This window comes from Aspergillus ibericus (genome assembly GCF_003184845.1).
Source record: "Aspergillus ibericus CBS 121593 unplaced genomic scaffold BO80scaffold_3, whole genome shotgun sequence".
NCBI lineage: Eukaryota > Fungi > Ascomycota > Eurotiomycetes > Eurotiales > Aspergillaceae > Aspergillus > Aspergillus ibericus.
This window is the reverse complement of record NW_020292101.1, coordinates 592,488-616,816: the sequence shown is the minus strand read 5'-3', so window position 1 is coordinate 616,816 and position 24,329 is coordinate 592,488. Positions and strand designations below refer to the sequence as shown.

Here is a 24,329-nt window from a genome sequence, read left to right as displayed (position 1 = left end):
CCCAAGCTGATGCGGTGATTTGCGTGCTTCGGCTGGTTAGGTGCAGCCGTAGCGTTGGAAATGGCTTGATCGAGTCTACATCTAGTCCTACCATCTTCTAGGGCCTGAGGCAATCAAGAATTAAACTGGCGTTTGAGGATTGAGGATACACATGCTCTTTTGTCAGCGACATTGTGTATGAAAGCCACGATGTGTGTTGTTTCCCTAAGTAGTAGGGTCATCATGACAGTAGAGCGGCTAACGGTGGGTTTGATCCCAGCGTGATGCCCTTTAAGCCACATGTCTCGCCGATTTTTGGATGCTAGCATAGGTATAGAGAAGCGTGTGACTGCATTCAATCAGAATGGACCTAGTTCAACTGCCGTGTAAGTGTAGCTGATGTCTGTGTGCATTCATATGCAGTCACGATATAAGCATGGATGCTCTTCTTCTGCCATTTGTAACCCCTAATATTTCTAAGGGGACCATATGGGGTATTTGCTGATTGACAAACCTACATCCGTTCCTTCTATTCATGGTAAACACAACATCTGCACAGGATAGACTGGAGCAGGTATCTTGCTATTTCTGTTGGACTGTATAACCTACCGTGATAGTTCTTGTGGATATAAGTAATGTCCTTCAAGCTCGTGAGATGAACGGATAGAATATAGAAATGTAATTGGGGTCTTATATCGAGAAAAATCGGGCTACATACTCTCATCCCTTGGTATTCTATGTTGATAGTTTTTATCGAACGCATCATCCCGCGAGAGCCTTCGGCCTTGATTTCGCTGGAGTTCGATCTGGAGCGGCTCACTGCTATTCCGTGACTGACATGAGAACAATTATAGCCTGCCACGACTATTCACTGAAAGCGAGAAATACAGACAGCGGCGCTGGACTGGTTCCACTATAAAAGTATAACGAGTAGCTGATTTGACGAGTGGAGATATTTGATCCTATGTGGTGAATACGCGAAGTCTTGCGCTGCGAATTTTCCACATAGTCCAGGAGAGGCCATGCAAAGTTGTATCAATACACCGTACTCTGCAACAGGGCATAGAATTCTATCATATCTGTTAGACATCAGGTAGCAATATATGTGAAGTTACTCTCATAGCCATCGGCTATCCTCACCGCCATACAGGTGCACCTGTCCGTGATCATCATGGCTCTGAATTGGGCCTTGATGTGCCGAGGTCCAACACTATCTGAAAATGGTTAGACACTCCTATTCTGATTGATGCGCACTAGAGCTCATAGGGTTAACGGGCATGTAGCATCTGTCTACCCCATAGGTGACGCGCAAGCCCTATGTAATACCCATGTAATAGTGCCGAGTCCAGCACAAGGGCTGTGCAGAGATGAAGCAACTTCGCAGCCATCGGGGTAAAGGCGTCGCCTAGAATGTCCGGAAAAATGTACCCATCCAATCTAAGACACATGACCAAAGTCCGATCGCCGCACCAGATCGACAGCTCCTCGGCGTCGCACCCAAGGATTCAAGCACCGGCTGATCTACCCTTGACGAAGCTTCTGCATCTTGGGGCAATCCCTAGCCGGATATTTGTCATGCGACTTGGCCGAGGAGGCCCGGTCATACTTGTTTCTAATCCAGAGCGTCAGGACCACATGGGCTATCTATAGCTTGTCCACCGCCACCGACATCACGGCTTCATTCCTGCGATACAGGGACTTATAGCAGCCATGAGGTCGCCTCTCTGTCGCGGGTGAGCAACTGAGATCGCCGCATTTTTCACCCCAGCCCAAGCAGCAAGATGACTTCATGGATCAACGGGGCTGCAGGATAAGCACCCAAACATGGACAGAACTTGATGGTCGGAAACCCGTCGGGCTCTGAGAGGCAGGTCCCCGGCCTAGGAACGATCACCCACAACAATACGTACCTCTCAGCAAGGTCCAGTCGATCCCCGTTTCAAACTCAACCATGGTCGTTCCACAGACGATCAGGACAGAAGCACGCAAGGGATACCGCTACTCCAGATAGAGGATGTGCACGCCTCAGGTAGCTGCATTCTTCGCTTCCCATACCGCACAACCAACAGGGGCAAGATAGACCGCTAAAAATCCGGCCTCCGGGTCATTGCGCAAGCACCGCGTTCTCCCTTGCCATTGGAGAAGAAAATCAGGGATTCACTGGCTCAAGGTTGGAGCGGAGTTGGGGGAAGCTTTTTCCCAGCGTGGCGCTCTTCCCAGTTGGGGATCGCAGCATTCCAGCCCCGCTGGTAGGGTTTCTATTTTCTTCGGAGAATTGGATAGCCAGAATGTCCTGCGTGCAGCTGCTCCCCGATTGCTTTGAACGTGCTATATATTCTCCGCGTGGTCTCGGTGTGTCCAGGATGGGTGACGAATATTACCCTATTCCAGCTCGATGGATTCGATTCAGCAAGAGACCACCAAGTCGTCCGAAGACTGTATATCCGCCGACAATGGCGACCGCGAGAGCCACGATTCGACCGCCAATCAGAAGCTCAGCATCGAGACCGACGTCGCTCCGGATGGTGGTTATGGATGGGTGATTGTTGCGTGTGTGTTCTGGTTGCAAGTTCACACCTGGGGAATCAACGGGGTAAGTCGACTCGCTCTCGCAAGTCCTTTTCTAACCAAAGCAGAGTTATGGCGTGTTCCTGTCCTACTATATGGACAACAATGTATACCCCGGGACTAGCTCGCTGGCATACGCCTTCATCGGCGGGATAGCCATCGGCTGCGCTTACCTCATGGCCCCGGTTACCGTGTATCTGATCCGAACATACGGCACGCACGTCACCCTGATCGGAGGGATTCTCATCCAGACAGCCGGCCTGATCCTGGCCTCCTTCACGACTCACGTGTACCAACTGTTCCTCACCGAGGGTGTCTGCTTCGGTGTCGGCATGGGGATCATCTACATGACGTATCTCGGCATTCCCGCCCAATGGTTCGACAAGAAACGCAGCATTGCCAACGCCATCCCCGCCGCCGGTGCAGGCATTGGCGGTGTGATCTATTCCCTCGCCATTGAAGCGATGATCGAGAACCTCGGACTACCCTGGACCTTCCGGACCCTGGCATTTGTCTCGCTCGTGGCCAACCTGGTCAGCGCTGCCTTTCTCCGGGACCGCAACAAAGCCACCGCCAGCCGCCACATGTCCTTCAACTTTCCCCTGCTGCGCAAAGTTGAGTTCTTGCTCCTGCTTGGGTGGGCCATTTTCGGCACGTTCGGCTTCGTCACGATCAACTTCAGTCTGCCCAACTTTGCCATTTCGATCGGACTAACCGCCCATCAAAGCAGTGTAGTCGGTGCGCTGCACAACCTAGGCCAGGGAATGGGACGACCATTGATCGGGCTCTTCAGCGACCGCCTAGGCCGGTTGAATGTCGCAACGGTGTTGTCGTTTGTGTGTGCGGTGTTCTGCTTCGCGCTTTGGATCCCCGCGCGCAGCATGGCGGTGGTGAGCGTGTTCGCGGTGTTGGGGGGCATGGTGTCGGGGACGTTCTTTGCGACGGTAGCCCCTGTGTTCGTGGAAATCATCGGGCTGCATGATCTCCCAGGGGCGCTGAGCATCCTTTGGCTGGTGCTGGTGGGGCCGGGAGCAGCCGGCGAGGCGGTTGCACAGGCACTGCGACGGCCGGCCCTGGGGGCGGAGGCCTATCAGCAGGTGCAGATCTTCTCGGGGATGGTGTTTGTTGCTGGGGGATTGTGTCTGTGGGTGGTGCGGGGGTGGAAGGTGCGGCAGAGTCGCGGGTGCGGGGAGGCGCAAGGGATGTGTAAAGAGGGGATGGTGGTGAGGGAAACGGAGAGGGAGGAGAAGTCGGTCTGGAATCCGATGGAGATGGCTCGAGAGATGGTGCGGTGTTGTCGAGTATGATGGTGGGATGAGGTTGGGAAGTGGTTGAGGGTCAGTAGATAGATTGCATACAGTACTGAATACCATACCATACATGCCATGCCCTGGCCTTGGCCCTGCCCTTAATTAGCAGCACGGAGATTGGCTAATGGCAGGCCCCGTCCATTGCCGTTTTATCGAAGTGCTGTAATAGGTATTGAGGTTGATACGCGTATAGAAAAGCGGGAATACTTCAAGTTTTGGTACCCTGGCAAGAAGCAAAACAACCTGTGACTGAATATGTACACGTGAAATGCGTATGAGAAGCGTGAATCTTGTATTTAGGGAGAACATATGGTACTTTTTGTTATTGAGTTGCTACACAGGTGTCTATTCATGTCTGTGCCAATAGCAAACCCTGGAATACACACAGAGCAGCGAGAAACCTAGTATACGCCTGCGCCCATGAGTCTAGGTAGCCTCTTTCCACGATTAGGTTGCCACAGTATAATTCCAACCGCGCATAGGACCAGTGCAGTACGCATTTCCTGGGATGAGAAGACCCGTACAGTTTGCAGACTGCAGGGAAGGATTAACCTGCAAGAACAAATTGCTTGTGATCCTGTCTTGGACACAAATCTGTGTACAAGAATCCCCAGTAGTGGCTGTATGCCATTTCCCACAATGCTTGGTGGTTCCGGCTGCAACAGTGGCATTATCTGGAGGGAGAACCACCCATGAGCCATAGCCAGAACTTTCCGTACCCCAAGGATTGTAGGACGTAGACACTGGATCTGTCGCGTTGAAAAGCCCCGACTGAGGGGTTAGACACAAGACTTTTCCATAGGCCCAAGAAGTACTTTGAAGATTGGAACAGTATGTATCAATCCAGGGATTGACTTGGCGAAGAGAAATGATTCGCTTCGTGCTATTGTCGAACATTATTTCTGCGTTGGCCTCTTCAATACTACGACATGTGTCGTTCGATTTGAGGACATATGTGTGATCGCATGATAGGGGCAGACACAATTCTTGCCCAACAACGACCTGATTGCAATCGCGTATCTGATCCTGATTACCCATGTACAATGCTGCGGACGCAACAGAGTAGTCCAGGGCAATAGATGTGCAAGTATCGCCATCCTTGGTAGTATATGAGCTGTCATCTGGGCAAAACGGTTTGTCTTCCGGTTGAGTGACAGAAAGATCATCAGGAATTGTAGTGTTGGAAGTGACACCACAATTCTTTATAACAGTTTCAAGATTGTACTTGTATCGCTGGTTGTAATAGGAATAGGGGCTTGATTGCATCATTTGAAGCTTAGTTTTGTAGCAATAGGAGCACATCTCATCCTTGGGCATGAGGTCCACGCTTGCAACACGCGTGAACTGGCTTATAATATCTTTCAAGAGGTTAGCGGCACCCAACAATGAACCCAAGAACGTCAATCTTACCATTGCAGTATTTGCCTGTCGTCGGATCCTTGTAACAAGTCTCATTCCATCCCTCCCACATGTTTCCACCCAGAATTGTGGCTGGGTGGTCAAGAAGCACGGCACCATTACAATTTGCCTCCGCGTTGGTAAACCATCTCGCTAGTGAATCGCCGCAACTTTGATCACAAACCAAGTCGGTCAAAGTATCGTTACCCAATGTGCCATGGTATTGAGGCTCTCCAAATTGGAATACCTGGAGATCACACTTGATAGTAGCGGTGAGAGCAGTGATACAGGCATCCGAAAAGGTTGAAGGCAGCATATTACTGTCATAGATAGTGAAACCTTCGAAAACCCGCTGCCCAGTTGTGTCAGTCGATCCTTTCAGCCAAGCAAGAATCGACGACATAAACCCATTTTTGTTATCATTGGCGAGAGTGGGCTTCTCGTTTACAGGACTGATCATTTCGACAATAGCCTTGGTAACCAAGTTATAGATCCAGAGATCTTGGCTTTCTTCGATCTCAAAGGCTCGATCTTGACAGCTCTCAGTAGCAAGACAGTCCTGTGAGTATTTAGAGAACCAGCTATACAAACCTGCGCCAAGTATATAGACACTGGAGGAGTCCACGATTCGGACGGCCCACGAGACCGCACACGTAGCTGGTGAAGAGATTGTGCAGTTGTCAAAGTGAGGATCATTTGGAAATCCACCAGTCACAATGGGCGATGGCGCTCCAGGATGGGACTGAAAATATGGTGACTCGGTTTGAATCATACCAGCAATCACATTTTTGGAATTAGAAAACTGGTATTGGTATAGAACGTTGTGTTCAGAAGCAGTCCCATAAAGCCAGGTGGGACCTTGACTTTCAATAAGAATGCCGCGACCAGAGAAGATGTCAATCTGAGCCTCATCCGCAGCATCCAAGTCGTGATCGGCAACCCAAGCCCAGGAATTCTCGATATAAGCGGAGGCTTTAGAAGTGACATGAAGGAGGGCAGATGCACCAATACAGTCGGTGTTGATACCGCCGCCCTTCGGACATTTGTCACCCTGTAGCTCTGAACCTACAGCTCCACCAACCCTGAAATGGGAATCTAAGTAAATATTGTCAGCACTCCAGTTGGAAAAAATTTGTATCCCTGGATTTTTTCATACCCCAAAGACCAGCTGAGCCGCGTGTAATCTCATGAACGTTCCATTGAACCAAGATGGCACCTGCGGTAGCTCCCGACACAGTAAACATCATGTCCTGAATCTCAACTACTCCCGACTCATCTACCTCACCGACCTGAACGACCGGTCGGGCATGTAACTGATCTTGGAAATTCTTGCCCTTCCCCATAATCTGTGGCCAAGCCTGTCCGATGATTCGAGACCCAACAGGGATTTTGACGGTATTAGTAACAATATAGACACCATATGGAACGTAAACAATAGATGACATATTTGCAGCTGCAGCGAAAATACTGTTTAAAGCTGTGGTGTCATCAGTCATACCGTCGCCTTTAGCACCGGCGGTCTTGAGGTTGATAATTTGACTCTGTCCGATATTGATGTATTTGGGACGACGACGAGTATAAAAGTTGGGCTTGACATATGCCAGCTCAGTTGATAGAAGAGAATCAGTACGATTCATGGGGGAGATGTTGGCTCCATTGATGAAAGAACTTTCCCCATTTGCGTTGGTAACTCGGCCAAAGCCCCAGTTGTCAACTGGAACTTCATTGCCACCCGCGAGGAGAACCTTTGACAAGACACTATCAGTGACAGAATTTTGCACATTAAAAAATCCGACGTTTTGCAAAAGAAGAGATGTTGAATTCTCGGCCAATAAAGAGGTGACAATGCCCGTTGGTGTGTTGGCTATGATAGCGTCCACGAGAATGAATGAACCGAGAGACTGTCCGGTGCTTGCAGCTCCGCCCGCCTGGTGAAATTTCGTTAGCTTATGGTTCGAGTATATCTAGTGTACGAGATAGGATGTGATAGAGTGTAATGTGCCTTAGGGAGGAGAGAGAGAGCTTACACCTCCAGTCAAAAGTATTCCGGTTCCACAGGACTCGATGACCACATCTTGCATTGTCCAAGCCCAATCCCAGTGAATTTGGAGAGCCGTCTTGCAATTCACAAACACTAAATGACTTGTGGTGAATTGCTGATTACCAAAATATGCGCTAAAAATATAGTCAGCTTTGTGATAAATAAAATAGTGGTGGTAGATCATTCAAGTGCTCTACATACCCAAAGTTACCTCCAACGAATGTAAGGTCAGCTAGAAACCCACCACTGCCATTCTCCATGTAAACACCCTAGTATCAAAGTCAGCCAACGAAGAATTCAAGAAGTAGATTCTCTGTTCATACCTGTTGGGTATTTCCTTCGACATTTTGCAGCATATAGAATTCAATGTTCTCAAGAGAGGTACCCTGTGCGACTTGCCAGTGAATGGCGCAGATGTACGCTGATTGGTCAGTGCGCGTGATATCCATTTTGAAATTCCTGATACTTCGTAAGAAGTTATTAGTGTTGAGATACCTGTACAAATATTAGCAAATCAGCACCCATTATGCATACTCATGCAAATGCAGAGTGACAAAACTAGTACCATTCTTCCGAATCACCAACATAGACATCGGAGGTAATCACACCAAGGCCAACGAAACTCGAAGCAGCCAAAATTGTAGGGAGATTGGTAGGCTAAGTTAGAGAAAAGAAGACAAGTTAGTCTCTACCAAAGGCTGGTCAAGAGAATGGATACATACATCTCCTAACAACTGTGTGTTGTAATACTGAATTACAGGACTACTGACAAGATAAGTACCAGAAGGAAACCAGACCACAGCTGGGTATCTGGTACTAGATTTGCAATCGGCACCGCATCGGTTACCGTCAGAGATTGCTCGATTAATGGCAGCAGTATCATCAGTAACACCATCTCCTGAATGAATGGTTAAACCGATTATCCCATAATAAAATTTCGGCCTGGATTATGTTACGTACCTTTAGCTCCATAGTCCATCACATTTCTCCAGATCTGTTCGTATTGTTAGAGAAGTCAATTCCAGGTATGGAATGTATGGTACCTTGTAGCCGAATGCTGCATAGGGGCTAGCACCATTCTTCTCTACACTTGCCATCCAATACGATGAAGTGTCTCTTTTACTGACGCCTTCTTCAGTTGGTTCTTGAAGACCGTCTGGCTGTCCGAAGGAAGTGTATTGATCCAATCCGTTCGAGCGAGATAGCTTCTGGACCATTGCGTTCGTGTCATTTGTGCCTGCACTCCATTTCGCGCGAATTTTTGATGCAATAGAGGCATAGTCAATGTCAGAAGGGGTTGGCTTCTCAGATTCCGCAACCTCCTTTGCAGCCTTGACAATTGCGGGTGATAAGGTGTAGCCGTATTTTGGGTTCGACTCCAGTGAGCTTGAATCATTGGTAGATGAGCGTCTATTCAGCTGAGCCAGTGATACATTCTTCGTAGAGTCTGAGTAGTCTGAAAGCGGGACATCGGTCAATTCTTTGTCCTGGGAAGTATTATCTTGGAATTCCCATTTGTTGAATTGAGAATTCTCCACACGAAGCTTGTTGGCAATTCTCAAAGCTTTCAGAGCTTCTTCAACAACATGTTTGGCAGAGCCGTCAGACTCGGCACTCTCGGTTCCATTATGTCGTCGGTAAAGATGGTGGTGGGTGTGATGTCCATGCTGAGAAGCTGATATGCCAGGCGGCCACCCGAACAAGAAAAAGAGACACAAGACCCCGACAAGTGGTCGAAGCATCTCGGCGGCAGCTCTTCAGTTTGTCCAACACGGGGAAAACTGTGTCGTTGGTCACTGGAAAGTCTGCGTTGGGATTGCCTGGCTCTATGTGTAACTTATCGAAGAAACACAACCGAATAGCCTTTAGTTCGCACTAATCATAGGTGGCTAATGCGACCCTGCACAACACCTCTAAGACATCCCAAGGACGCTAGTTTGTTTTCATGCACTCCGAGTAAGTCAAGTATATTCTCCACGGCTCATTTCTCATGTCGGTCAGGTCCCGGCGATGTGGGTTGTCTAGGCGAGGTGCAATTTCCGTCGACGAGGCCGCAGAAGGTGCCCTGAAGGTAGCATTAGTTGTCATGATTCGTCCACATAAGTCAATTAGTATCATACTAGTATACTTCGTGCGGTGGTCTCGGTTCTATCATGAATACCAAGCCGCTAAAATAGTGAACTGCCAAGCCTACTCCGTTCTCAGGGCCAAGGTTCAAAAATATGTGGCTTGACTACTCCGTAGAGAGCTTCGTGACTAGGCCTTGACAAGTCACGCCGATTTGGCCCCGTTCTTGGCATTACCATGCCGAACACTTTCCTATATAGGTAATTATCTAGTCTAAATAGGTATGGTCGCAGCACCACAGCACCGGAACCAGTAATTGGCCGGTGCTGCGGGACTTGTCAAGGCCTATTCGTGACTAGAGGAGTGAGTTACCACGGAACTCGCCTACCCCTGAAATGAGCCACGCTTTTTTGTTCTTCGGGTTTATTGAATTACGCCAAGCTTTCCGCGTCCCCCGGGGTCCGGTAGTTCCGGTAAAACACACGCCAAGAGAAATGGGTTCGGACCCTGAAAACCCTTAGATTTAGATGCGGGTGAGGCAGATCCTGGGAGGAAAAAGCAAAGATAATCACTATAAGCAATGAATACGATTGAAATTTTTGACAATCGTGAACTTAGTTGTCTCTTACAATAATTTCCCTCATGAGAAACTTGGAAGAATATTGTGATTATCACTGAGATTGTATCTAGAACTACGAATACTAGGCAGGTACTCATTTTGGCGCCAAGGAGAAGAAGTGCCGGTCAGGGGCTTCAACTAGGCAAACTTACTAGCTCTTTGTTTTGGTTAAGCGAGCGGACGAGTATGAGTCGGTCTGAAATTTCTGTACATTTTCATTTGGCCCATTAACGACGCTAATAAGATTGCTATGTTACATCGACTAATGTTTTTGATCGCGTTCAACTTCTTCTAGAGCTAACTTGGAGTAGTGGGACCATGCATAGCAATTTCCGCTCCAGATGGCAAGGTACTCCGTACAGCGCTGCCACTTTTGAAGCTAACTGCGTGATTTCTACGCTAGCTAACTCCTCGCACGTTTCTGTTCAATCCCGAAAAAGCATCGAAGCTAAGATGAAAATAACGACAATATCTTAGTACACAGTGGTTCGCTTAAGCTAGTCTTTCTTAGAGCTTACAAATGGTACCAGTAGTCCTGGAAACATACTTAGGGATGCCTTTCGTCGTTTACCATTAGTATAGTCCCATCATATCTTGGAAGCTCATCAAGAGTTAGTTTTAGGAGCCATTTGGTGCTTATATTTCTGATCTGGGAACCATGGGCTTCCTTTCACGCCCCCGGCTGGTGTATCTTTTATTTTTCCTGTGCTTCCTCATTGCTCAGACCGCAGGACAGAACTGTAGCAAAGAGAACCCCTGTGCAACTGGATGCTGTTCGAAGCATGGTTACTGCGGCACTGGTGATGAGTTCTGTGGTGCAGACTGTGTTGATACCTGCAACTACAAGCTGGGTTGTGATGCCAACAATCCATGTGCACAAGGCTGTTGTAACAAATTTGGATTCTGTGGACTTGGACCAGAGTGTAAGTACTCAATGAGAAGTTTTTGGATCGCTACATTTTTGGTTTTCAATATCTAACAAAAACCCTTTCTTAGTCTGCGGAGATGACTGTGTTGCTAGCTGTGAAAGAAAAGCGGAATGTGACCCGGGCTTTGGGTTAGATTGGTCTGAAAAATCATCTTGTCCTCTGAACGTATGCTGCTCAAAGTTTGGCTTCTGTGGAACAACGTCAGAATTCTGCGGGAAGAAAACAGTGAAACAGCCCTCTTGCAATAATTCAACGCACACATTAGAGCGTGTAGTTGGATACTATGAGACTTGGAGCACTCGGCGTCGATGCAAACAGTTCTGGCCGGAGCAAATTCCTTTGGGAGTTTATACCCATATTAATGTGGCCTTTGCAGTCATTGACCCAGATACATTCGAGGTTCGACCTTCTTTGACTGCAGACATTGAGCTTTTCAAGCGAGTCGCCCGTCTCAAGCAAGAAGATCCTGATCTCAAAGTGTATATCGCTATTGGAGGTTGGAGCTATAATGACCCTGGCCCAACTGCAACGACATTTTCTGACCTAGCCGCATCGACATCTAATCAAAACAAGTTCTTCAATTCTCTCACAAAGTTCATGTCCACATATGACTTGGATGGCGTAGACATCGACTGGGAATATCCAGCAGCGGACGATCGAAGTGGTCGTCCAGAAGACTTTGACAACTTCCCCAAGTTCTTAAAGAATCTCAAAGCGGCACTCAAAAGAACTGGTGGTCGAGATGGTCTTAGTATAACTCTGCCTGCCTCTTTCTGGTACTTGCAACACTTTGACATCGGAAATATGAAGAAAAGTGTGGACTTCTTCAATATCATGACCTACGATCTTCATGGAACTTGGGACAAAGGAAACAAATGGACTGGTGAATTCCTCGACGCGCATACCAATCTCACTGAGATTAAAGCTTCTCTGGATCTACTATGGCGAAACAATATTCCACCGGATCAGGTAGTTCTTGGAATAGCATTTTACGGCAGAGCATATACGATTGCAGACCCATCATGTACTAAGCCTGGCTGCCTTTTTGCATCCGGGGCGGAGGCTGGAGACTGCAGTCATGAGGTTGGGATTCTGATGAACTCCGAGATTGACGAGGTTATCGCGGGAAAACGCCCCAGAATCACATACGATAAAGATGCTGCAGTGAAGATGATCACATGGGACGATAATCAATGGGTATCCTATGATGATATCGACACCTTCAAGCTCAAAGCCGACTTTGCCCGAGGGAAATGCTTAGGAGGCCTTATGGTATGGGCAGTAAGCCATGACCATACCAATGGGACTTACTCCCTTGCCCTGGGAGAAGCAGCCCAACGCAAGTTTAAAGCTCTGCCCGACACAATCAAAACAGACGACACAATCAAAATCAAACATGATCAGTGCAAATGGACAAACTGTGGAGACCTCTGCCCAGATGGATGGGTTCTGCTCCGCCGTCATGACGATGATAGACATCATGATGGTGAGTGGATGCTTGATGATGGAGGCTGTATCTTCAAAAATCAGGACCATCGTCTGTGCTGCCCTCCTGATCAAGATGCTCCGACTTGCGGCTGGTACACTTTCAACAACGGTGACTGTGAAGGCAAGTGTCCAGATGGTAGTTTTGAACTTGGCGGAACCAACCGTGGATGTTCAACTGCATTTGGTAATTACCAAGCTGCCTGCTGTACGAGTGGTCAAAAGAGTACTGCGCTCTATGAGAAATGCGAATGGGCTGCTTCATTCGAATGCGATTCATGGAAATGCCCAGCAGAAAAGACCGATGTTCTCCTCAAGTCATGCAATGGCAATGGAGGATCGGCTTGCGGTGGCGACTGGAGAACCAACCTGAATGAGGAGCGCAAATATTGCTGTGACAGCTCTGATGAAAACATGACTTTCGACGACTGCGAGTGGCTTGACGACTATAGCGAAACAGGATACCAAGTCATTCCTGCCGATGGTGGTAGTGGAAGTGGTGGGAGTGGCTACTGCTTCTCAAGCTGTCCCAAGGACAAAGTACGAGTAGCTATGGAGCACTACAATACTTGTAACAAAAAGACTGGCTCCCGTGCAAAGTGCTGTTCTCCCAACTACACCACGACCCAAAAAAAGGTAGACCCTATGGTGGAGCTTTGGACGGCTGATCTTAAAGACTGGTTGAAAAATCCTACATGCTCTACCGGCTATGGGTACGGCTACGATGATACCTTTGGTGTAGGCTACGACAAAAGAGGCTTCACAGACATGTTGCCTATAGAATATGCACCTCGGTATGCCGGCACCTCGGGAATATCTTTGGAGAAACGTCAAGATCAACAATCATTCTTCACAAGCAATTCCATTCTAATTGTTGCGACTGATATCATCTACACCTATCGCATGACGAGCAGGACAAACAAAGCCGTCAAGGAAATCAAGGTGTGGAACGACGTAATTGCCGCTCGGTACACTTATCTAGCGACTTCCACCCTTATACCATTTTTGAGAGATGTTACAGGTGAACTGTTTTCTGTAATTGCAGAGGATCTTGCAGGTCGCATCATTTGCAACCTAGAGTACTGGAACCGGATGATCAAGGATTGTACAGCTCCCAGTACTTTAGATGAAGTCTGCGCTATCAGCGATCTTGACGGTTTTGATGATGAATACTCGATTGACCCCGATACCTACGGAACGAATAGTGCATCAACCAAACGAGCTCTTCACAGTCTGGACAAACGTGATGGAGCTCCCCGGGATTTCACCGTTGATTGCGGTACTGACCCAATTACTGGACAGCAGCGAATCATGATTATTACATCAGTGGCCTATCCAAATGGTGGCAATGGTGACAACCTTGCAAATGCCAATGGACTAACAGTGCGATTTGCGGTCGCAAATCAACGTGTATGCACTGATACCTCTATTGATCCTAACGCGCCCAACAATCTTTGGACGTGGGTCAGTAAGTGCTCCCAAATCATGATGCATTGAATTATTCCCATGGGGCGATATGGTGCATATATTAACCCTTCTACTTCTTCATAGCTGAGCATATTTTCGAGCTTCAATTGATTCCTCGCTCAATTGAATTTATGGTTACTGGAACTTTACCTGCTGTGCAGGGCTTGCCAGACTTCAGCACTGGGAGCAAACGTATGCCCTGGGACATTGCACAACTACTGAATCAGGATTATTCGACATGGGCCAGCGGTCACACCACAGCAACTGGAACTCCAATTATTCGGATATTTAACAGTCTAGGCTCAAAGATTAACCCCGCTCGATTAGTTAATACTGAAACTCACTTGAACTCGATGAAAGGAAGGTTACGTTACTATGATAAGCCTTCTCTTTGCAATTTTGATGCAGTAAAGAGAAAATTGCTAAATGGTTGCATATAGCTGTTCGCAGGGAAGCAGCCGCTTGGTGATGATACTTGGAGGAATCTAAACGTGGCAGATGAGAGAGCTGGACGGGCTGGGATGAATGAAATACGAATGGTACGCGAAGTCTCCTTCAATCATTTATTTATGTGCTAACTTCATTCGTTAAATTCAGGTTATATCTGTGTTTTGCGTACTTGAACCAGCAGCTTGTTAACCGTCACCTTGTTGACACATATGGCGCGGCTATTTACGAATTGGGTGTGTTCCAGAAAGCAGTCAACAGTGTTTTCGGGCAAAGAGACTTCAGTGCGCCTAATCTGTTCAGAACTTTCATGATAAATTTCATGCGACGAATGGCTCAGTGGGCCTCCAATTGGCTTAATTCGCGTATTGATGAGCTATTTGTCACATGGCAAGCGGTGCAAAATGCAGCTACCCCGGGATCGCACGCATATCAGGTCGCAACAACCTACATGGCTGATCTGATGGAGTTCAGAGAGTTGGTTCGACTAAGAGTGATTTTTGACGAATCAATCTTCGTTTATATGCAGACACCAGGTAGCTAGTTGCTTCAAGTTGGTTTTTAGCTGACAAAAAGGAGGGAAGTGGAGTATTTTCCAATGATATGACTAGAAAAGATGGGCGGAAGGAAGAATACATTTTCACCGGATGATCACACATTTTCAATGTTTATATGATGCTCACTATCTAGTACTATGTACATAAAAATCATCAAGGACACACATGCATCAAATCAATTGTATGGCCATTTGGATTTCTCAAGTCGGGTAATGGCCCAGGAAATTGGCTCCCGCCAAGAGCTTGGGTACAACTTGTTAGCATTGACGTAATGGAAATCCTGCCAAATTTCTTTGAGCGAGAAACCATCAGACATGAATTCGTAGAAACGGTAAAAGATCTGGGTGATGCTGATTTTGAGGCGGCCATCATAGCCATCCTCATCTGGCCGCGACAGAGGCCAGTCCGGATCAATTGCCCATATCCATCCATAGTACATATCTGGGCCATATGTGCCACAAGCTGAAAGGGCCTCATCTGTCAACAAGAAGAACACATTTTTGAGAACACCGGGCTTTAAGTCACCCCTCTCGCGGCGATCACGAAAGTCTCTGGCTGATTGTTAGAAATGTCTTTAATATTATGTAGGACAACTCACTGCTGTAAATGGCTGATGTTACTCTCATCGGCCTCAAATGGGACAAATTGAGCGAATTTGTGATCGTGTATCTCTTCATATCCCTTGAAACCGAAAGACATCTCAAGGACCTCGGCAAATAGCGCCCTAAACTCATCCAGTCTGGCCATTCCTTTCTGATGGTAAAAGACATAGCCCCAGCTCTTATCATCTTCTCGAACGACAATCCTTCGCACCCAGTCTTGCAGATCTGGGAATGGTTCTTGTTTTCGCTTTTCATGCCTTGCCTTCAAGTCATCATACTTTTTCTGAGGAAATACCTCATTCACAGCTTGAACGGCCTGAAGCTCTATTGGTGAAAGAGCTGCTTCTTGTGCCTGTTTCAGCTTATCGTAAAGATCAGGACGCATCTGCAGCCACGCGAATTGATCACCCTTGTCAAGAGTTGGCGTAATGCGGAAATGATCGCGAATTAGACGACATTCCGCGTATGTGAGGGATTGACGGTCCGTAGCTGCCTTTTGAAGCAAGTTTTCAAGTGACATATCCAAGTATTTGGTTGTGTTGGCCTGCATCTCTTCTAAAGGCGGCCATTGCATCAGCTGGTGTTTTTCATCAGGTGAAATTTCCGCTGGATGCTGGATTGCTTTGTCCCAGAGAGGCTCTAATTGAGCAAATTCTTCTAGTGTTTTGGCCATGGTGGGCAGAAAGGGATAGCTTTGCCAACGTCTCCAAAGTTGTTGTTCACGTCCACGGCTGGATTTCCGAGGTTGGTCCTATGAAACCAAAGCGTGGAATATATGCGGATGCGACCAGTCTTTATACTACCCATGCATGGTTTTCAAGCTATTGGCCCTAGTACAACCTTGGAATACGCGACAAACGCAGGTCTCACAGGGTCCACGGGCGTTTTTGCGGAAACGCCAAGGTTTCCGAAAAATACACAGGAGGGTAATTTACATGAATCTTTACACAACCCGCACGAGATGTATTGTATCCGCAGTTCACACTGCGACATACTATCTGCAGTTTATCTCAGATGTTCAACCTTGGAAGCTTAGAATTATCAATGATTCTTCCGTCAGTAGCGGTCGAAAATACTTTGGGACGGTCTCCTTTATATCATCGGTGCTACCGTTTAGAGAACCGAGGGTAGAAGCTAGACATAATTGGCTAAATAAGGCCGTCCTCCTTTGGAAAATTCCTGTCGGAAAGCTGAATATATCTGTCTAAGCCCTGGTAGTTAAATTAAGGCTTCTTGGCTATACAGCCAGTCCTTGAATATGAATTTAGCTCTGTAGTGAGGACCTAATAATTTGTTTAAGTGTATCAGCGCTATCTTTTGTCATGGGTATATATAGGGCTCCAGGAGGCCTTGAGCTCCCAGTCACTTTTTTGACGGCTTTAGCTCTTGAAGTCCTGTCAAGTGGATCGGCTGTTTGGTGAAGGTGGAAGGAATGATTCTGGCCTTAAGTGGGATACACAGGATGCAGGTTCAAAAGAGGACTGGAACCAGCTCCTGGAGGTGAGTCACCGATCAAGACCCAACTGTCAAACCCTAGGATCGCTCCCCTGTCCCAGTTAGCTTAGCCCCGTTGGTATACGTACCGTCGAACTACGTCGAGGAGGTATCGACTGATGACTATCTGAGAGACAACTAGGTCGTGGACAAGAGAGGAGAAGTAGGGCTGAATAGTGCCGCGCAGTTATCCGTAAGTAAGTGCGGACGAGCGTTCTGTAGTTAAGCTTCCAAACATATGGTTACTTAAAGACAGTTGTATTGAGCACGAAGAACAGAACTAGCTAAGTACATAAGAGAGTGTTCTTATATATCCTTATCCCCTATGCCGTCGTCATGATATGTTATGTTACTGGTATGTTATCTTATGTCACTGCCATGTCCTGGTCGTAGCGTTTGACATGTTGTAGCTTGGCGGTGACATGCTGTTGTGGTCACGTGATGCGTGGCCGTTCTGGGCGTTGTATTGGCAATCGGCAATTGTACTACTCTTGTAAGTCATCGTCTGGAATATCTTTAAAATCATGTTCTTGTCACGGTGCCTGCCTGCCTGCCTGCCTACCTGAACCCGTGTGGTTGCCTGAATCCTGCCTGAATCCTGTTCCTGAATACCCTTTATATAGCGTGCACAGTGTAAAGCCATTGGCTTTACATCCTAGTCCTTTTGCTGATAGTGCAGCGGGAAGTACCTGGAATGTGCACCCAGTATGCCCCGTGACACCCTCCTTCAATCAGCATCACAACCACCACCCAAGTCCAGCCCAAATCTACAATGGAAATATCCCACCACCTTCACCCCTACACCCTCCCCCTCCCCACCTTCACAGCCCACCACCCCGACTGCACAACCTTCATCGTAGGCGCCTACATCTTCACCCCTCCCCCTTCTCCCTCCCCCTCCACCACCCCCTCCTCATCCCCCACCAACCCCCACCCCCAAATCCAAACCCTCCTCCTCCTCCGCTCCCCAACAGACAGCTACCCCCTCCACTGGGAAACCCCCGGCGGGTCCAGCGACCCCACCGACACCACCCTCCTGGCCTCTCTAGCCCGAGAAGTGTATGAAGAAACAGGGTTGACCGTCACCAAGGTCGTGGAGTTAGTGGCTGTGGATGCGTGGAGTAGGATGAAGGCTGGACGGGAGGTGAGGGCGATGAAGTGGAGTTTTTTGGTGGAGGTGGGGGATGCGTTGGATGGGGAGGGAGAAAGGAGGATCAAGTTGGCACCGGAGGAACATTGTGCGTGGAGGTGGGTGGGGGAGGGGGAGGTGAGAGGGGCTGTTGAGGGGGGGGTTATGGGGGTGGATGCTGGGGGTGGGATTGGGGATGGGAATAGGTTGAAGTTTATTGGGGATCAGGGGAGGAATTTACTCAAGGCGTTTGAGGTTTATAAGAGGGTGTATTCGTTATGATTTACGGGATGGATTGTACTAGTATAGGGAATATGGGATGGTTAAGGGGGAGATGTACTGTTGAAGTATACTCCATCCTCGTCTTTCCTTCTACGCTACCTTCAGACTACCATCTAGCGACTCATCACTGTATATCACTACACACCTCTCCGCTTCATCGCCAACTTGAAGCTCCGCACAAACTCCGGCACATACACCGGGTTCAGCATCGTCGCGTGGATGCCCGGACAATTGTAAAAGCCCACCTCCGTTCGGGAAAAGTTCCGCCACGCGCCCAGCTTATTCTCCTCCCAGTCCTGTCGGTTCAGCGCCGCGTAGCTCGGCGGATCCGCCACAAACACGTCCAGTCGCTCTACCGTACCCTCAGGCTCGTACGACTCTCCGTGCACTCGGAAGTTCTCCCCGATGTCGGTGATTCGCTCCAGTCGCTCGGGGTTGAGAGCCAGGGCACGCACACGCTCCTGGTCACTGATCGAGAGGACATGGACGAGGGCGTCCTGGCGTGCGATCTCCTGTCCGTGGAGGTACTTCCCCGCCTCAGCCATGATGTTCTGGTCGATCAGCTCCAGGAAGAAGGCAATGTGCAGGAGTACGTCGATCCAGTTCTGCCCGCGCACGTACTGTCGGATATGCGGCGGGTAGTCGATGCTGGCGAGGAAGCGCACTTCCTGCCCCTGGGCTTCCAGGACCTTGCCGACTTCAAAGGCCAGCGTGGACCCGAGGGAGTAGCCGGCTATAGCGTATGGGCCTTCGGGCTGGGTTTGGCGGATGTGGTGCGCGTACGTCTCGGCGGTATTCTGGATGGAAGGGAAGAAGGGCTCGTTGGTGTTGTAGCCGCGGGTGCGGAGCGCGTAGACGGGCCGGGTTGGGAACTGGGCTGCCAGGGCAATGAAGACGAGGATGTCTCCGCTGCCCGGGTGGATGAGGAAGAGGGGGATCTTGGTGCCGTGAGGCTGGAGGGGAACGATGGGGTTGTACACCGGGGGCTGGGACAGGAGCTTGTCGATGGCGGCCGAGATGGCGACGGTGGTTGGACTGCGACAACGTTAAGAGGAGTTAGATGTTAGGGGCAAGTGACTTACTCGGTCATTAACACTGACATGGGAATCTCCACCGGGGCATCGACGGCTTCCTGGATCATAGCCTTGAGGAGGATCAGATTGAACGAGGTGATACCCAGATCAAAGATCGACATGTCAACGTTGATCTCCTCGACTGGAAGCTGGAGCAGTCCTGCTACTGTGCTCTGCACTCTCTTCTCCGTCTCCGTCTTCGCCGGCCGCTGCGTAGCCTCACGATATCGCTGCACGGCCTCCGTATCCTCCGCCTCCATCGACGCATACTCGCCCTTCTCGAATGCAGTACGCACTTTAGTGCGCGAGATCTTACCCAGCGACGACTTGTCCAGCATTTCCGCCGGGAGCGGAATTAAGTGAGCGGGTTTCCGCCCCGTCAGAAGGGCGACGGTCTTGGCGATCGCCGTGGCTGTCTCGAACCGCGTCGCAGAGTCGTCTGCCGCGTATGTCGGGGAGTAGACAATGGCAATGTCCTCACTGGCAGAGCCAGGTGCACGGCAGGGAAAGGCCACGGTATACGAGGGCACAACACCCGGGATGCGCTCTTCTTCGATCGCCATTTCGATCTCCGTCGCGCTCCATTTGACCCCGTTGACGATGATCGTGTCTCGGGTCCGTCCAGCCAGATTCAGATATCCAGACTCGTCCAGCCAGGCTAGATCTCCCGTGATGAACCATCCATCGTCCGTGAAAGCAGCCGCCGTGGCATCCGGATTGTTGAAGTACCCGGCGAACACGGCGGGCCCCGAGAGCTGCAGCTCTCCGACCTCACCCCGCGCAGCAGGTTCGTCTTTGGCCGTCAGACGCATCACTCGCATCTCCACCCCCGGAACACACGGGCCGAGACTGGCAAATTCGAGGCCCTGTGCGAGATCGTATGATGGGGATGCCGGCGCGTGCACACATCCTGCACACGTCTCCGTCATCCCGAATCCAGGACTGATCACTTCACGCTGGATATTGAACCGACGCAACTCACGGGTCAACCCGTCGATTGTCGCAACGACGTTGGCCTCACCACCAGAGTTGATGCTCTTGAGGCGGGACAGATCCGCCTGGACGGCTGGATTATCTGTGAGAGCGTCCCGTACCTGCGTGAGGAAGAAGTTGGGGGCAAAGGTATAGGCAACCTGGTGCGAATCAAGCAGCTGAATGAAGCGCAACGGGTTGCGCAGGAGTTCGACAGCCGGAACGTGTACTTGATCGGCGCCCAGGCTCACTACTATATGTCAACGATGCTCCTGAGGTAAAAGAGGGTGGTGAGAGCATACTTGCATGCAGATGAACCTCACACAGACTCGCAACATGGTCGAGCCCGACCCAGGTCAGGAACACATCGTCAGACTCGGTCCCGTGGTGGTCTTTCTTGCCCTGCAGCGCCGTCAAAAGCTGGCCGTGGCGGAGAGGAACCGCCTTGGCGCTTCCCGTGCTTCCGGACGTCAACATGAGAACCGCCGCATCTTCTGCCTTCTTTTCGGTCCCAGTGAGGGGGTGGGCACAAGTCGCGCCATTTGAGTCCGCATTCACGTTGCTTAGTGATTCAACTGGGTGCAGACGGAGCTCGTCCATCTCCAAAAACTCCGGAACAAGCCGTTCGGTGGTAAGGATCACGGGCTCTTGCAGCAAGGTCTGCAGATGATGCAAGTGTTTCTTGCGCTGCGCCGGATCATGCACGAACGGGGTGGAGATGGCCGGGAGGAAACCCGCCAGCGTCGCAGCCCAGAACCACGGCAGTGTGTCATGGTTGGTTTCGAAGTGGAGGAGAATGATGGACGAGGGAGACAGACCATTGATCCTGCGCAAGACACGGGCTTTTTCTTCTGCATCTCTTTGGAGGTTGGCGTACGAAACACGAGTAGCCTCAGCCCCAGATGTGTAGAAGGTCAGTCCGGCTGTGGACGCGGATGCTCTGGCAAGGAGTTGGGCTAGGTTCTGAACCGTGTCTCCGGACTCGCTGGAGGTCGCCGGTACGCCCTTTGCAGCAAATTCCTTCAACTCTGGTCCGGGTGTTTGGGAGTTGGCCTCAATGACATGGGGAGCCATCTTCAGTTTGGGTGTGCGGAAAGAAAATAGATGGTATACCGGAATTGCCAAGTTTATTGCTGATTAGAGTCGACGTGTTCGCAATGGTACTATAAATATTTCTTCAACAGCAAGGAGCTGCTCATCCATACCACCTCATTCAACCCGCTCAATGGCATTATCCTTGTTTAAACTTTGCTCACTCGTCTCACTCCGACATGGTGAGCGTGGCTGAAATTGTTTGTCATCAGTATTGCAGAGCACGCGTGTCTGCGATTACAACTTGCTTCCCGCCAGCGGCTCCGGCCTCTCTTGTGGGATCATAAATCCCTCAAAGAATGCACCGATTCGACTATATCCATCGAGACTGAACACAGCAGATACGTCTACGGATGTCAGTATATCCATTTCCAGTAGTGGTGACGAAAGCTTACATTGATCCGGACGCACGATGACAATAGCACCCTTGTCCGGACGGATGCCAAGATGCTCGTAAACGTGCCCATGGCCTTTGTTGTAGCTCTCATCGTCGAAGAAGATCTTGTGCAGGTCTATCCTTGTTAGACTGGGATTTCGGAGGCCGGGAGATGCTCACCTCTGATATGATTCTTGCCTGTCACTGGATAGAAGCATTCCGGAACCTGCGCCAGCTCGACGTCATGTCGGTTGCCATATCCCACCAGTATTGGCTCGATAAGACTGTCGGCATCGCCGCCTTTGAGGCGGAACGTCTGGAGGGGGCTCTCGTCAGAGCCAAGATAATCCCCAATCTGTTCCCAGTCAGTACTGATCCTTTTGGAACGCTGCATTTAACATACCTCTTTCAAGGCGGCCATGTTCTGTGGCTCGCTGAGATCCCCCACAAATGCAATGACTCTCCAGCGACCATCGGACTTGAGCGATGCAGCCAGCTGCATCGGTTTGGAGTCACAGAATCGCACAACCTGCGCGCTAGGCAGCCGCATTCCAATCGCGATGTTCGGGGAGAGTTCCTTCGACAACCCCGTATCGGACGTGATCGGAGATTCGTCATACTTGGCGGTCAAACCTGCCGTGTATTTCCCGGACTTGATGAAACCCTCCTGGAATTCCTGGGGCGATGCATCCCCCTGAGACGAGAACAACTTGGCAAAGTAGCGATCAAAGTTAATCAGATCGATAGCCACCTTTTGCCGTTCGAGCACATACGTCTCTAGCAATGAGGGACGAGCCAAGCCCTTTAGCACCGAAGCAAGCTTCCAGCCCATATTGTACCCATCTTGCAAGCTGACATTCATGCCTTGGCCCGCCTTCGGCGAATGCGTATGACATGCATCTCCCGCGAGGAAAACACGATGGTCCTTGTGGAAGAAGTCCGCATGACGCTGACCGATCGCATATGCTGACCACCATACGGTCTCCACGAAGTCGATCTCGTACTGACTGAGGATCTTCTTGGCGGCGCCTTGCAGATCTTCCAATCTGACATCTTTTGCCTTCGTACCAGTCGGGAGCTCAATGTAGAACCGGGTCAGACCGTAGCTATCTCCTTCTCGGGGTATAATCAGAAGGTTGCCTGCCCGGGAACGGATGGTGGATTTCTTCCGAATGTCGGGAAAGTCCGTTCGTGGAACCATATCCATGACACCCCAGACAGCATCGGTACTATCGCCAATCATGGTGTATCCCAGGGCCTTGCGCACAGTGCTATGAGCACCATCACATGCCTAAAACGTCAGTAACCAGTCAAGATGCTGAAGCGAAGCACGCACCAGAGCATATTTCGCTTCAAAGCTTTCTACTTTCCCGTCCTTTTCCGCAGTAACCTTAACCGGATACGCCTCCGGATCCCCCGAAAGCTGACTGTCAACCTGGACATCCTTCACGGTATACCCGTAATCAATCTCCTGGTTGTTGAATTTCTTCATCAGCTCGATGAGAAGCATGTTGATGCGCGCCTGGTTCAGAATGACATGTGGCTGATGGGACAATCCGGGTTGGGTGTCTGCAGTCTTGCCCGTGCGACGTATAACGCCCGAACCACTATCATCTGCCCAGAACACGACCTCCAGCACATGGTATGACTCGCGCAACAGCTCTTCGCCAACTCCGAAGCTCTCAAAGATCTCGACCGTGCGGCACTGCACACCATCTGCTTGTCCCATTGTCATAGGTCCCTCCCGACGCTCCAGGATCTTGCAAGGGATGCCATGTCGAGCAAGCCAGGTGGCGGCGCAAAGGCCCGCGGAGCCGCTACCGCAGATCAGAACGTCGACTTTTTCTGCCATGATACTATGTTGTCTGCTAGATACCTTCTTGAGAAATGGCTTCGAAAAATGAAACCGGGAAACCTCATGAGAGCGCTGGTAAACACCCTCTGATATACTTCACTTGCCGCCGGGATGGATTCCGAACTACCCCGGAATCCATCCCGGGTCGGCAGCTGCGCGGCATTTGCGTCCGTGCCTCGGCCAGTATCTGCACCAATGGCGTTCAGTGACTTCAGTCATGTTTTCTCCGCCATTCGGATTCGGAGGCGTGGTACTCCCTCTTATCCTGACTGTGGTCACTGTTGGGTCAATCAACATCTAACAAAGACGGTGACCGATCAAGTCGCGGGGTATACGCGCTAGACCCGACCAGGCAAAGTACGCGAAAGTCACATCGAGTGGATGCTCATCGACGCATTGTTCAGAGGACCGTCTCTGGTACTACCTCAGTGCCTCTTTACTCAATATGGCTATCACACTGTGGTCTCTGTCTCAACATGAGCGCAATTGCTTCATCTAGATAGCTGCATTGCTTGCTTTGATAGCCATTGATATCGATGCCGGAATGTCGGAAGAGGAACGAGAAGAGCGCGAACGCGAAGAACGCC

The 24,329-nt window shown here is 49.8% G+C and overlaps 7 protein-coding genes across 7 annotated transcripts; 3 read left to right on the top strand and 4 right to left on the bottom strand.

Annotated features, from left to right (window-relative positions):
• Window positions 1-2,612: 2,612 nt before the first annotated feature.
• BO80DRAFT_421433 (MFS transporter) lies at window positions 2,613-3,932 on the top strand. Its single transcript, XM_025718599.1, has one exon. The coding sequence runs from the start codon at window positions 2,643-2,645 to the stop codon at window positions 3,852-3,854; it is 1,212 nt and encodes a 403-aa protein (XP_025579701.1). The 5' UTR covers window positions 2,613-2,642; the 3' UTR covers window positions 3,855-3,932.
• A 329-nt stretch (window positions 3,933-4,261) lies between these two features.
• On the bottom strand, window positions 4,262-9,070 carry BO80DRAFT_478344 (pectin lyase-like protein). The gene is made up of 10 exons (XM_025723278.1): window positions 8,340-9,070; window positions 8,257-8,290; window positions 8,019-8,194; window positions 7,862-7,953; window positions 7,620-7,791; window positions 7,498-7,565; window positions 7,283-7,430; window positions 6,412-7,183; window positions 5,268-6,350; window positions 4,262-5,215 (listed from the first exon to the last, which is right to left on the bottom strand). The coding sequence occupies exons 1-10, from the start codon at window positions 9,036-9,038 to the stop codon at window positions 4,305-4,307; spliced, it is 4,155 nt and encodes a 1,384-aa protein (XP_025579700.1). The 5' UTR covers window positions 9,039-9,070; the 3' UTR covers window positions 4,262-4,304.
• A 1,570-nt stretch (window positions 9,071-10,640) lies between these two features.
• BO80DRAFT_451722 (uncharacterized protein) lies at window positions 10,641-14,854 on the top strand (the record flags this gene model as incomplete). Its single annotated transcript, XM_025721896.1, has 5 exons — window positions 10,641-10,905; window positions 11,186-13,864; window positions 13,948-14,232; window positions 14,314-14,402; window positions 14,492-14,854. The coding sequence occupies 5 exons, from the start codon at window positions 10,641-10,643 to the stop codon at window positions 14,852-14,854; spliced, it is 3,681 nt and encodes a 1,226-aa protein (XP_025579699.1).
• Window positions 14,855-15,042: 188 nt separating this feature from the next.
• BO80DRAFT_397899 (uncharacterized protein) lies at window positions 15,043-16,203 on the bottom strand (the record flags this gene model as incomplete). The annotated part of the gene is made up of 2 exons (XM_025717398.1): window positions 15,466-16,203; window positions 15,043-15,418 (listed from the first exon to the last, which is right to left on the bottom strand). The coding sequence occupies exons 1-2, from the start codon at window positions 16,140-16,142 to the stop codon at window positions 15,043-15,045; spliced, it is 1,053 nt and encodes a 350-aa protein (XP_025579698.1). The 5' UTR covers window positions 16,143-16,203.
• Window positions 16,204-17,735: 1,532 nt separating this feature from the next.
• Window positions 17,736-18,303, top strand: BO80DRAFT_499040 (NUDIX hydrolase; the record flags this gene model as incomplete). The annotated part of the gene is made up of 2 exons (XM_025724162.1): window positions 17,736-18,201; window positions 18,299-18,303. The coding sequence occupies 2 exons, from the start codon at window positions 17,736-17,738 to the stop codon at window positions 18,301-18,303; spliced, it is 471 nt and encodes a 156-aa protein (XP_025579697.1).
• Window positions 18,304-18,511: 208 nt separating this feature from the next.
• On the bottom strand, window positions 18,512-21,493 carry BO80DRAFT_345384 (NRPS-like enzyme; the record flags this gene model as incomplete). Its single annotated transcript, XM_025715323.1, has 3 exons — window positions 18,512-19,409; window positions 19,457-20,669; window positions 20,722-21,493. The coding sequence occupies 3 exons, from the start codon at window positions 21,491-21,493 to the stop codon at window positions 18,512-18,514; spliced, it is 2,883 nt and encodes a 960-aa protein (XP_025579696.1).
• Window positions 21,380-23,779, bottom strand: BO80DRAFT_397893 (putative phenol 2-monooxygenase). The gene is made up of 5 exons (XM_025717397.1): window positions 23,224-23,779; window positions 22,291-23,178; window positions 22,068-22,242; window positions 21,907-22,023; window positions 21,380-21,858 (listed from the first exon to the last, which is right to left on the bottom strand). Exons 1-5 carry the CDS (start codon window positions 23,737-23,739, stop codon window positions 21,749-21,751), a joined length of 1,806 nt encoding a protein of 601 aa, XP_025579695.1. The 5' UTR covers window positions 23,740-23,779; the 3' UTR covers window positions 21,380-21,748.
• Window positions 23,780-24,329: the final 550 nt, after the last annotated feature.